Source organism: Nicotiana tomentosiformis, chromosome 2 (genome assembly GCF_000390325.3).
Source record: "Nicotiana tomentosiformis chromosome 2, ASM39032v3, whole genome shotgun sequence".
In the NCBI taxonomy this organism is placed as follows: domain Eukaryota; kingdom Viridiplantae; phylum Streptophyta; class Magnoliopsida; order Solanales; family Solanaceae; genus Nicotiana; species Nicotiana tomentosiformis.
In genome coordinates, this window is record NC_090813.1 from 128,644,249 (window position 1) to 128,658,252 (window position 14,004).

At 39.2% G+C, this 14,004-nt stretch overlaps 1 protein-coding gene and 1 non-coding gene across 2 annotated transcripts; one reads left to right on the forward strand and one right to left on the reverse strand.

The window, feature by feature from the left end:
• Nucleotides 1-902: 902 nt before the first annotated feature.
• LOC117275491 (small nucleolar RNA R71) lies at nt 903-1,008 on the forward strand. The gene has a single exon (XR_004505673.1). It is a non-coding gene; the product is annotated as a small nucleolar RNA R71 (small nucleolar RNA).
• Nucleotides 1,009-9,569: 8,561 nt separating this feature from the next.
• LOC104091108 (protein trichome birefringence-like 19) lies at nt 9,570-13,703 on the reverse strand. The gene is made up of 2 exons (XM_009596382.3): nt 12,995-13,703; nt 9,570-10,566 (listed from the first exon to the last, which is right to left on the reverse strand). Exons 1-2 carry the CDS (start codon nt 13,613-13,615, stop codon nt 9,796-9,798), a joined length of 1,392 nt encoding a protein of 463 aa, XP_009594677.1. The 5' UTR covers nt 13,616-13,703; the 3' UTR covers nt 9,570-9,795.
• Between the last annotated feature and the right edge of the window lie 301 nt (nt 13,704-14,004).

A 14,004-nucleotide genomic window follows, 5' to 3' on the forward strand; every position in this document is an offset into this window, starting at 1 on the left:
TCTTCAATCTCCTTTTGTACCCCACTACTCTAGCCTTTCTGCTCTTCACTTTTTTTCTCTGTTGGTGTCTCTGCCTGCTTGTTGACCAACTCGAAACTAGCTTTCACCACTAAATCAGCCAAAGTTTTGCCACTTCTCAATGATACAGCTTTGATTATTTCCTTTGGGTTCTGAGGGCAAAGTCTCAGGAGCCCTCTCAGATAACAAATTTGCAATTTGTCCCAATTGTCTTTCTAAATTCCGGATGGCCGTGCCCAGGTCTCTAATGGTTTTCCCTGAGTCTCAAATTTTTCGTCTGATTCGTTGATGAATATCTTCATGAGGTCTTCCATACTAGACTGATTTAACTGTTGTGGCTGGTATTGCTGCCTCTGTTGGTTCTAAACACCTGGTGGTCCTTGACCCTGGGGTATGGGATTATTTTTCTACCATGAATTCAAGCTTCCACTAGGTAACTCCACGAAAAACCTGGATGTCTTTGACCCATAGCATTATAGTTGTTCCCACCTTGATAGTTTCCTCTATTAAAAATTCCCACTACGTTGACTTCCTCAGCTGATGCTTGACACTCATGTGTAGGGTGTCCCAATCCACAAAAGTCACATGCTGTTTGCGGCTCATTCTGTACCTTAGCCAATGTCAGCTTTTTTATCTCCTTAGCCATGGTGTCTGGATGGGCTTGCATGGATGTGTTAGAGCCCACCTGGTGAACCCCAACTGATTTTCTTCTATCATTACTCTCAGCCGGCCACTGATTAGCATCCTTAGATAATTCATCAAGAATTAAGACAACCTCCTCCAGCGTTTTCTTTATTAGGGGACGTCCACATGCAGTATTCAAAGTTCGTCGCGAGGACGGTGTCAGTCCATCCCAAAAATCCTGGAGTTGCATCCACAAATCGATTCCATTGTGCTGACACTTTCTCACTATCTCCTTGAATCGCTCCCAAGCTTCAAAATAATTTCTGTCTCCTTCTGGCAGAAATTTTGGATCTCCCTTCTGAACTTCCGTGTTTTTGCAGCTGAGAAATACTTGTTAAGAAACTTCTTGGTCATATCTTCCCATATCCTGATAGAACCTGCGAGTAAGCTACGAAGCCATTGCTTTGCATCATCTTTCAATGAGAAGGGGAATGCCCTTAAGTAGACTTCATCCTTTGATACTCCATTGTACTGGAAGGTGTTCATGATATCTTCAAAGTCCATCAAGTGAGTATTAGGATCTTCATTCACCTTTCCTCTAAAAGTGCAGTTGTTTTGGATAGTTTGAAGCAAGCCTTTCTTCAATCCAAAGTTGTTTGCTGCTATATGTAGGGTCTAACACTTGACAGTCGTTGATTATAGACTGGCCTAGCATAGTCACCCAATGATCTTCCAGGCCTGAGTGCTGCATTTTCGAACTGGTCTTCAACCAAGGTTCGGTTTAGATTGAATCTTCGACCCCCGTCATCATTGACGGTCTCATCAGCAATTCTCCATGCAGCTTCTAGTTTTGCTGCCTCTCTTGCAGATAAGTCTACTCCATCATTCTCTTCGTTTGCCATGGTATCTTAAGTCGAAGTTTGACCCAAGAATTTTTCTATTAAGTCTCTTTCTTTTCTCAGTTGTCACAAGTGTTTCTCCAACTCTGGTTCGTAGGGTATCACTCCCTTTGAAGACGATCGAGTCATATACCAGAGAAATCAAACCTATATCCTACACACAAGTGAGAAACGTGAATAACTAAAGTAAAAATTGGTTCCTGAATTAGTACAAAAAACTATTTTAAACACTATTGATTGCCAATCCCTGGCAACGACGTCAAAATTTGATGAGCGCAAAACACAACACAAAATTATTGCTCGCTAGTCAAAGATAGTATTGTTCAATTATCGTATCCACAAGGATTGGATTTAAACAGTGTTCGAATAATCTTCAGTTAATTACTATCCAGGAAGATTAACACTTGATTTGATAACTATTACTACATTGAACTACTAACAATTAAGCAAATAATAATTGATCACAAAAGACAGCAGATGAGCAACAAAAAAATATCAATGAGAGGGATAAGGGTATTTGACTAGATAGGTGAAAGATAACCGACTCGGGATCCAATTCTTGAGTTAATTCACTCTATAATATGGTTGATTCTTACGAATTCAACCGATAATCATATTGCACTTGAAGTTATTATTCCTCTTTCGATTAGACGTTAATTCAATAATTAATCCAATTGAAGCACGGTAAACAATTGCAACAATCAAATGGTGGTTATGATCTAAAGGGTAACTTCTCATGAATATTTCCCTATTTTTCATTTCGATTAACAATTCAAGAGGCTATTTCGATTACCTATTTCAATCACGAATTTAAACTAGATCATAAGATGTGAAGAAATTCAATATTAAACTCCTCTTTCAATTAAGCAAAATAACAAATAACTCATAATACAAATTAAAGCTCTATCAATTAATTCTAACAATTATCAAGAATTGAATCCCTAATCGCGCTATCGAAACATTGTATCTGTCAACACCCTAATGGAAATGACTCAATCTCAAATAAGTTTAAGAACAAAGAAAACATCAAGCTAATGATATCAATACAAACTCCCGTATTTCACCGATTGCAGGTTGTAATATTGATGAATTCTTGAGTCTTCTTTCCTTGGTTGGTTCTCCAATCTTTCGTAGCTCAAAATTCCCTTTAAAATCGTATTTTTGGTGTATTTATACCGTGTAGAAACAAGCCCGGACGAAACTACCCTTCCTAGCCGAACTTGGAAATCACTCTCACAATTTTGCACAGCCACCCGGCCCATGCGACGCGCTAGTGAGGAAATACAGAGAGCTCGCATTTTTCTTGTCATGCTAATTTTGCACTGCCGCGCCGTGCCTCGCCGCGCCCCGTACGGTGAGGTAGTGGATTTTTCTCAGAGTAAATGTATGTGTTCACATTTTGATATCCGAACTTGGTCCTCGACCTCTAGAACGTGATCTCGGCTTAATTTCTTGGGCTTCTACTCAAACTTCAAAGCTCCAACTTATTCGATTTCTCTCCAAATTACCAAAATAGCTCAGAATCATTTCCTACAAAGCATAAAATACGTAATAAGTATAATTCACTATCGTTTAAGCTCAAACACACGTAAAATGCAATAACTAGAGTGCAATACTACGGCTAAAACACGAGTTTGTAGCCTACCATCAGAGTCTGGAAACTATGGCGAGAACAACAATATAGCGCCCGGTAACGAGTTGCCCCCCGCCAATCCCAACGGAATCCCGGTCGCGGACCCGATCGACGCCAGCTCACATGCGGCCATCAACACAAATTTGCCCACCGATCCTCAAAACAGCGTCCGCGGGGGAGTCCGGTCGGTAGCCCAAAATGCTCGTGATGGTAAAGGAGATGGGATCAACTTACGGGTGATCGTCAAAATACTGCAGGCTGAGCAAGTAGCGATAGCCCAGCTGCAGAACCGAAACTGTGCTCCTAGTAGAATTAAGCCTGAATCATCCCAGGAGAACACACGCAGAAATGAACTAGCCATAGATAGGCCAAATGAAGTTGAACCTGGGACCAACCCCGAGATAATAAAGATGATCGAGGAATTGAAAAAGCGGGTAGAAACAGGAGAAAAGAAAATCGAAGCCAACGACAAGAAGATGGAGACCTACAACTCCAGGGTCGACCAAATCCTCGGAGCGCCACCGATATTGAAAGGCCTAGACTACAAAAAGTTTGTTCATAAACCTTTCTCTCCGAGCGAGGCCCCAAAGCCGATCCCCAAAACGTTCTGCATGCCTCAAAATCCTAAGTATAATGGGACAACTGACCCAAATGAACATGTGACGTCATACACGTGTGCCATCAAGGGGAATGACCTAGAAGATGATGAGATCAAATCTGTCTTGTTGAAAATGTTAGGGGAGACCTTGTGGCCTCGATGATGAGATCGTATCCGCCATCAGACGTATCGGAGACACCAAGTGGACTCGACCTCTATAGTTCGATCCAACCCAAAGGGATCCCAACTGAATATGCAAGTATCATGGTACACACGGCCACAGAATAGAGGTTTGCCGACAATTAAGGGAGGAGGTAGCTCGGTTATTCAACAACGGATATCTCCGGGAGTTCCTAAGCGATCGAGCCAAAAATCATTTCAGGAATAGAGATTCTAATAAACAGACCGAGCAGGAGGAACCTCAATACATCATTAACATAATCATCGGTGGGGTCGACGTTCCCCAGGGGCCGATGTTAAAACGCACCAAAGTATCCATCACCAGAGAAAAATGGACTCGAGATTACATACCAGAAGGGGCCTTGTCTTTCAATGACAAGGACGCTGAAGGCATCATGCAGCCCTACAATAATGCACTGGTAATATCTGTACTCATAAATAAATCTCGAGTTAAGCATGTGTTGATTGATCCAGGTAGCTCGGCCAATATCATTAGATCAAGGGTCGTGGAACAATTTGGTTTGCAAGACCAAATCGTGCCTGTAGTTAGGGTTCTAAACGGATTCAACATGGCATGTGAGACCACTAGAGGGGAGATAACATTACCGGTGAACACCGTCGAGACCATTCAGGAAATGAATTTATGCATGATCGGAGGGGTCATGAGGTACAATGCTTTGTTCGGGAGACCATGGATTCACGCTATGAGGGCAATACCCTCGACACTGCATCAGATGTTGAAATTCCTAGCGCCTAGACGAATTAAAACAGTTTATGGAGAGCAACCGGCCGCAAAGGAGATGTTCGCAGTCGATGAGTTGATCCCGGTATCCGCACTTTTGACATCGAAGGGTCTGAACTTGATGGCCAAAGACGAGACCAAATAGCAATTACCGATACCGGCCTCGATGGAATCGGAGAAGTAGGGGATAGATGAAGACGACGACTATAGAGTTCCCAGATCTTTCATAGTCCTCGATGATTCATGCCACCAAATCAACAGTCAAAGAACTGGAGCAAGTCATATTGATCAAACACCTGCCTGATCGTAAGGTACACTTGGGCACGGGGTTAAGTCCCGAGCTCAGGAAAAAACTCATTCAATTCCTTATAGCTAACATAAATTATTTCACTTGGTCCCATCTCGATATGATAGGGATTCTATCAGAGATAACCACTCACAAGGTAAGCCTGGATCCGAAGTTCCATCCGGTCAAGCAGAAAAGGAGACCTCAGTCTGAAGTCAAGCATGCATTCATCAAGGATGAGGTATCTAAACTCTTTAAATTAGGGTCCATCCGGGAGGTTAAGTATCTGGATTTCTTATCAAACGTAGTAGTCCCTAAAAAAAAGATAAGTTAAGAATGTGTGTAGACTATAAATACTTTAACAAAGCATGCCCAAGGACAATTTCCCCCGGCAAAACTTCGATCGCATGATCGATGCAACGGTCGGGCACGAGATCCTCAGTTTCCTCGATGCCTACTTCGGGCAAAACCAAATTCGGATGGACCCGGACGACCAGGAAAAAATGTCCTTCATCACTAAATACGGTACCTAATGCTATAATATAATATTATTCGGACTAAAAAATACCGGTGCCACTTACCAACGCTTAGTAAATCGGATATTCGAAGAGCAAATAGGAAAATCAATGGAGATTTACATTGACGATATGTTAGTTAAGTCCCTGCAAGTAGAGGACCATTTGAAATATTTGCAGGAAACCTTCAACATATTGAAGAAGTATAATATGAAGCTGAACCCGGAGAAATGTGCATTCGGAGTCGGGTCCAGAAAATACCTTGGGTTCATGGTGTCCAACCGAGAAATCGAGATTAATCCCGATAAGATCAAGGCCATCGAGGATATCACCATCGTGGATATTGTCAAAGCCGTACAAATGTTAACCGGACGCATAGCCACTTTGGGTCGATTCATCTCGAGGTCCTCCGATTAGAGCCATCATTTCTTTTCACTGTCAAAGAAGAAGAATAACTTCTAGTGGACCCCTGAGTGCCAACAGGCCTTAGAGGAACTAAAGCAGTACCTCTCGAGCCCGCCTTTGCTTCATACTCCGAAGGCAGACGAACAATTATACACGTACCTAGCGGTATCCGAGGTAGCAGTAAGTGGAGTCCTAGTCCGAGAAGCGGAAGGTACGCAATTTCTTATCTATAATGTTAGCAGAACTCTAGGCGAGGCCAAAACTAGGTATCCTCACCTAGAAAAATTAGCGCTCTCTTTGCTAAGTGCCTCTAGGAAGCTAAAGTCGTATTTCCAATGCCATCCCATATGTGTTGTGACTACTTACCCCCTGAGAAATGTAATGTATAAGCTCGAGCTCTCGGGACAATTGGCCAAATGGGCCGTGGAGATCAGCGGGTACGGCATCAAATATCGACCCCGAACCGCCATTAAATCACAAATTTTAGCGGACTTCGTGGCCGACTTCATGTTGGACCTAATTCCTGAGGTATAAAAGGAGTTGCTATTGAACCCGGGTACCTCTTCCGGAATCTGGACCCTCTTTACGGATGGTGCCTTGAACGCAAAGGGGTCCGGACTTGGCATCATCTTGAAACCATCGACGGGTAATGTAGTTAGAAAATCTATTAAAACTATAATATTGACTAACAACGAGGCCGAATATGAGACCATGATTGCAGGTCTTGAACTGGCTAAACTCCTAAGGGCGAGGTGGTCGAAGCTAAATGCGATTCTCTCCTCGTGGTGAATCAAGTCAATGGAACGTTCAAAGTTAAAGAGGAACAAATGCGAAGATACCTCGTAACTCCCGGAACTTCTTCGTAATGACTCCCTTACATCCCTCATTTCATAAGGGTGGATAAACTACAAGTAAAGATACATCGGTTCAGGGAATAGACTTTACAACATGTACCTCGCGATCAAAACAACGAGGCTGATGCTCGTGCTAACTTGGGATCGTCTGTCGATGACGATCAATTCAACTCGGGAACGGTCGTACAACTCATGAAATCGGTAGTAGAGGAAGGCCACGCCGAGATAAACTCGACAATCTTAACCTGGGACTGGAGAAACAAGTACATAGATTACCTGAAGACCGGAAAACTTCCCTCGGGTCCTAAAGAATCGAGAGCTTTGCGTACAAAAATGGCCCGGTTCAACTTGTCCGAAGACGGTACCCTATTCAGAAGAGCATTCGATGGCCCACTTGCCATATGTTTAGGGCTGGGAGACACCAAATACGTTTTGTGGGAAGTCCACGAGGGCACCTGCGGGAACCATTCGGGTGTCGAATCATTAGTTCGAAAGATAATCAGAGCCGGTTATTACTGGAACGGTATGGAAAAAGATGCAAAGGAGTTCGTACGAAAATGCGACGAGTGTCAGAGGTATGCTCTGATGATCCACCAGCCCGGGGAGCCGCTGCATTCGGTCTTGTCGCCCTGGCCATTCATGAAATGGGGGATGGACATCGTTGGTCCCTTGCCTTAGGCGCCCAATAAGGCTCAATTTATTTTATTTATGACTGATTATTTTTCTAAGTGGGTGGAAGCCCATTCATTTAAGAAAGTCAGGGAGAAAGAGGTCATTGATTTCATATGGGACCACATAATATGCCGATTCGGAATGGCGACCGAGATCATGTGCGATAATGGGAAGCAGTTCATCGGCAGCAAAGTGAGCAAGTTTTTCGAGGACCACAAGATCAAAAGGATCCTATCAACGCCCTATCACCCTAGTGAAAACGGGCAAGCAGAGTCCATGAACAAAATCATACTCCAGAACTTCAAAAAGAGGTTGACCGATGCCAAAAGAAAATGGAAGGAAATTTTTTCTAAAGCCCTATGGGCATATCGTACGACCTCAAAATCCAGTACCGGGGCCACTCTGTTCTCGTTGGTCTACGGTGTCGAAGCTCTTATACCGGTCGAAGTAGGAGAACCGAGTTTTCGGGTCCGAAATGCGACCGAAGAGTCAAACGACGAGGCTATGAGTACGAACCTCGAACTGTTAGACGAAAGGCGCGAGGCCGCCCTCGTTGGAATGGCTGACCAAAAGCAACGGATCGAAAGGTATTACAATCGAAGAACCAACCTTCGACACTTCAGTGTCGGGGACTTGGTGTTAATAAGGGTTACGCTGAGCACTCGGAACCCGAACTAAGGGAAGCTGGGACCGAATTGGGAAGGCCCATATCGAATTATCGAGATCACCGGTAAAGGATCGTACAAACTCGAAATGGTGAACGGTGAACGGTGAACGGCTACCAAACAACTGGAACATAACCCACTTAAAATGATACTACTGCTAAGGTACGACCACATTCATTGCCGTTCTTTAAATATATTACGGATTGGGCCGACACTTGCCGGTAACGACCAAGGAACGATGCGACTATTAGGCCTAAAAGCACGCGTTGCACTCTTTTTCCCTTCAAACCAGTTTTGTCCCAAATGGGTTTTCCGATAAGCTTTTTAACGAGGCAACAGTGGATCGTGCTAACTTAGAATTGGAGACCGACTATGAACCGGCGTCAAGGTTCTCATCAACAGTATCTGATCCCTCTCTAAAATCGGCCTCGAACACTGGGGCCCATCACCCTCAGATATTGATTTTAACAAGGAAGGAAACTTCGTGCTCAAACGAGTCTAGACTTTGGTGGATAGGATCTCTTTTAAATGTTAGTGACTCAAGACGTCAAACGAATGATACAAATCCATTTACTATAGGCCCATATATAATACAGCCTTAAATGTTAGTGACTCAAGACGTCAAACGATTCACTTTATGTGATATATAATTCATACTTCCTCCGTCCAAATTTGTGTGATATATAATTCATACTCCCTCCGTCCAAATTTGTGTGATATATAATTCATACTCCCTCCGTCCAAATTTGTGTAAAAGTATTTGACTTTTAAAATTTGTAGCCTAAAATAAGTTATAAAAATTTGTGTGGCAAGAAATCATTTCATTAAGGATAAAAGAAAAATTTAAAAATAAATTATTACTGCTAAATATAAAAGAGTATTGTTCTTTTTGGAATTGACTAAAAAAAAATATCACATAAATTTTGGGACAAAAGGAAGGGAGTGCAATATTTGGTGGTGTAAGACAAACAAGTAATTGTGTCTGAAAATTTTTCTGCTTTTGCTATACATAAAAAACCAGAGCCTCAACCAGTTGAAACAAGAAAACAAAAACAAAAAAAAAACAGAAAAATAATGTATAACGTATTATTATGCATTCATTTCTATCCAAAGATCAAAAGACAGTCTAAAAGAGAGAATTTATTTAGCAAAAGGCAATGAACTTGACCATTCTCCCCCAGATATGCCTCCAGTAAAACCACCTTATGCAAGAAATGAGTAACTTGTTCTTTTATTTGCACTATCACATATTTTTTCCTTCTTTAGGGCAATTTCCCCTGACCCCATTCTACACCAAACTAACAAAGTACTTACAACTCTCCTGAGTAAAAGAAAAAATTCTCCTTCAGAAAAGACCAATCCTAAAGATAGAAATATTTTTGCACACTGTCAAATTTATTTCCTTACACTTTTTCCTTTTTGTAGGGAAATTTCCCCTTTCTATACCAAAAATGAACAAAAAAAACAGCTCTGAATAATAACTAAAAAGAGAAAGTTCTACTTCTTCAGAAAAGGGTAAATACAAATGATAGAATTGTTTTTTGCGCTACCAAATTTTTCCCTTACAGTTTTTCCTTCTTGTAGGGCAATTTCCCCTTTTTATACCACAACAAACAAAGTAACAACTCTGAATAATAGTTGGAAAAAAGAAGAAGTTATCCTTTAGAAAAAGGCCAATTATAAGATATAAAGTGCCTACGCAAATTACCGATCAGTTACCTCCCTTTTCAACAGTTGTAGTAAGAAATCATTCCAGACATCAATAGGTCCTGGCAAACACCAGTGCACACAATCCTTACGCACAGTAACATTTGGATTTTGCCAATGTCCATATTTACTAGGATGACCATCTGCTCTCAACAACATAGCTTGTGTTGCATCAAACAACCTAAACTTCAAACCTCTATTTTCCCCTTCTTTTTGAGCAACCTCAAGTTCTTGCAATTGAATCTTGTAAAAATCCAAGTTATATTCATCCAACACTTTCTCATTCCTCTTAAACGGCACGGTCCTTACACAATCTCCTCCTTTATCCCAAACTCCATCCTCAAAATGGGATGGTGCGAATGTCCTCAAAAATGTTACACCTTTGTAATTTTCCAAGCTATTAATAGCCCGAAAAGCCGTCTGAAAAGCCCTTTGGTAGCTGAAATATGATGTCAATTGGCTAACATTTGCTTGTGAACAGAATAGGCAGCCAATGAGACTATGGTTTAAGTAAAACATAGTTGGACGGAAGAACCAGTGGCCAGCAGAGATGATCACATAATCGAAACTTTGGATTTTGGTCGTCCAAGATTCGTCTGGTTCATCGAGATATAAATTAAAGGGCTGATATATGTTATTGGGCTCGGTTTTTTCTGCTCTTACCAAATAGGGTGCCCAAAACATGGACATGTTGAAGTTGTAGTCTCTATATTCCCAGCGTTTGTTTTCAAGGTCTGTTGTATTTGAAACATCTACTGGGTATACAGCCTGAGAGCAAAATTATGATAAAGTATTTAATGTTACGAATTAACTAGTACAAGGGTGGAAAAACAACATTCCTGGAATTTGGAAAAGCAATAGGCTCTTCCATGGAAAAATTTCAGAGAGTGGTAATATGATTAGCACAGTGTTTAAATTTTATCCACTTACAATATATATTTAGCAAATATATATCCAATCAGATCATTTTTTATTAGGCTTTTTTTCCCACAAACTTGTTCACCTAAGACGAATAAGGCTAATTTCATAAGATCGAGAATAGTCGCTTTATATTTCATTTGACCTTTGGAGAGACTTAAAATAGAACCACTATATAAATTGAAAATTAGTTTGTAAGATAATAGTATACCCACAAACAGCGTAAATTTCTCATTGGTTAGCTCAAGTGGGCAATACATTATAAACTTATGTAGATATCCATAGAACTCCATGCTAAAATTGGGAATTTTGTGTGTTCCACAAATTTAAACATGTCGTTGTTTTGATAATATATAAATGCAAATAATACAGTATATTTTTTTACTCAATGTTGGATCCTTATTGTTTTAATATATTATTCATGTACCAGATATTCAACCATTAGCATATAATGAGGTGTTAGAGTTCCCTATTAATTAAGATATGAATTGTTATATTTTAAATGGTTTCAGATAATCATCACTTTATGAGCATTACCGGTTAAAACCGATGTACGTTGATCTTGCAAGCGCTGATTTACTTTAATTACAATGACCTTTTTAAGGACAATAACCAAATCTACGTCCCTCAATGGCCAAGAAATCATCACCATTCAAACCATATGTCACTAGTTCAAACCTAGTAACAATTACTCCACTATCTAGCTTTGCCTTTTTATTTACTCCATCATATTATAGTTCATCCCTTCTAGCCAAAGAAATTACAGTGAAAATTGTAAATTATGGAGGCAAAATACAAGCCAAGTACTATCTTTATTTCTCATCGCTTCTATTTCAGATAAATTTAAAAGAAAGACTTGAGGAGAAAGTTTCACTCAGTCCAAAAAGACATTAGTGAAATATAATATTTCCTTATACTTTCTTTTTCTTTGTTTCTTTCTATTTTGTTTGTGGGAGTAAAAGGATGTAATATTTTAATTTAATCAAATTTTACTTTAAAATTCTTATTGTTGTAAGGGAATTTTGGACAATTTATTAAAAGTTATAAATGACAACTTTTAGTCTATTAAAAACACTAGTACGTGGGGGAAGTCTTGGATACCCAAATAAAAATTGAATATATCTTTAATGCGCAGAATATAATTAGGATAGTGTATAATTAGGTGTAAGTGAATAAGTTTTTGGTTTGTTCTTAAGCAACATAGTAGTATTTTAATTAGGCTATAGCTTTTCTTTTCAAAATTTCAAGTCAACGTGAGGAAAATATATAAGGTGAAATCTAGATTAAAAAAAAAGGAATTCTAAATAGTTCTAGATCCGTGTGTTACTGCGTATATTAGGGTTTCTTGGATCTGGAAAGGTATTGTCAACTCTAAGTTGTGTAAGCATAAGCTAATGTCATTTCCAACTCATCAGGAAGAAAATAATCGAAATCTGACATCAGCATAGACTTGTTTAATCCTTAAAAACAACCCCATGTGTTTCTTTTCATTGATTTTCTAATGTTTGATTCCTCACTTCGTAGGATGCACAACGTGTAAATTAATGCAGAACAGAACTTCTAGGATAATTAAATCAAAACATAACTAATTAAAGTCATAAGCTTGAATGTTATAGCAAAAACATACTGTATAGATTACCTTACTAAGTTTTAATTATTACATTTTTGCTGTATTTACTATATATGTTATATTTAATTGCAAAGATCCAATCTTGAATTCTTGTCGGCCGTAGAAAAGGCAAGAATTTGCACATTAATTATCTAGCGGCGTAAATAAGCACCATATTAACGAGGCTTTGACATGCAAGATTTCAGATCTTATTAATTACTTCCAATATAAGTATCAAACCCTCACTGCCTGTGGAAACTGAAGCTATGTAAGTTTTAAAATAACTTTTGAATCATTTTTGCTACTACGCTAAAAATTACTTCATTATGTAGTGAGATTCAACAATTCAAATATATATAATTATTCTTGCCCTTCTTGCGTAATACAATTTTTAGGCAAAAAAAATTAAGATGCAATTAAATCCCTCCTTATCTTTAGCTTCATTGTTGATTAAGGGTTAAACAAAAAAATTAAAGTTAAAAAGGACAACCAGGCACCCGTTAGAAAGCTTTTCATTTTTTTGGACCAAACTAAACATAGGGAATACTTAGTAAATTAACCAACCGGCCAACCCCACCAAACAAAAAAGCAAAACAAAACAAAGAAGAGTACTCTACAGAATTAGGGTTGTTATTAAATGACAAAAGATGGCGATGATCGAGAACTTACCCTGGACAAGAGGCATATCAATGATTGCATATGATTTCTTGCAACAGAGTCTCCAACAAAGGCCAGAGATTTGTCTCTAACAAGTTCCAGAAATTGACGAGGATCAAATATTGGCAGCTCGCAATCATCTGGTTTCCATTTCCACATCAAGAATCCAGTATCAGGCCTCCCATATTTCATGCAATTTTGATGTTCTTGAATTTGAAAGCACGTCATATTTGTATAGTAGGGCCCTTCTGTATTTGCTACCCATTCCCCTGAGAATAAGTCGCAGTTTTTAGTACTATCATTTATTCCTTGAGGCGCCACTAAATGATATGAGTCACTTTTGGTCACATTAGTTTGTAGACTTTTCTCATCTTTTTCTTGTGATGATATTATGGTTTTTTCCTGTTGTTCTTCTCTACTGGTCAAATATTCCTTTTTCTGCGATACGTTATCTGGAAGCGGTACCAAAGAAGAAGAAAGAACTGGTGAGAGTTTATTAGGGTGCATAGAAGGATAATAAATGGGGATGAGAGTGAACAAAATAGCGAGGGCAACGAATGGAGCAATCTTTGTAGCATTCTTCTTTCGTGTTTGTAGTTTCCCTAATGAAAGCTCAAGATCTTGGAAATTCATGGAGAAATTAAGAGAGTGATAGAAGAAAGAAGAAATAGAGATGTGACTTGTGAGTGAAGAAGCATTAGAAAGAAAGAGAGCTTTTAAAAGTTGCTAGTGTGCATGTTTTGCTAAATTTATTAGCAAATGATGGCCATGTCTTGACTAAAAGTTACACAGAATGGCCAAGGCGGGAAATTCTTACCTACCTTCTAATTTTTTATAATATCACATGTTTGTTATTTTAAAAAGATTAAGTTTAAAGTAGTTAAAGAATTTCTAAAATATCATTTTCTTATTAGACTAAAAGAAAGAGCATGCGTTCTATTGGTCGAACAAATAGATCATACGGGATATTTTCCTTTCTTTAATTTTTGCATATTTAAATATATATTATTATTTTATTATAT

Excerpts from the sequence above, each read along its gene's own strand:
- LOC104091108 (XM_009596382.3), bottom strand. The coding sequence starts at position 13,615 with ATGAATTTCCAAGATCTTGAGCTTTCATTAGGGAAACTACAAACACGA. Across the intron at positions 10,567-12,994 it reads TGATATGCCTCTTGTCCAGG|GCTGTATACCCAGTAGATGT; the intron begins GTAAGTTCTCGA and ends TTTTGCTCTCAG.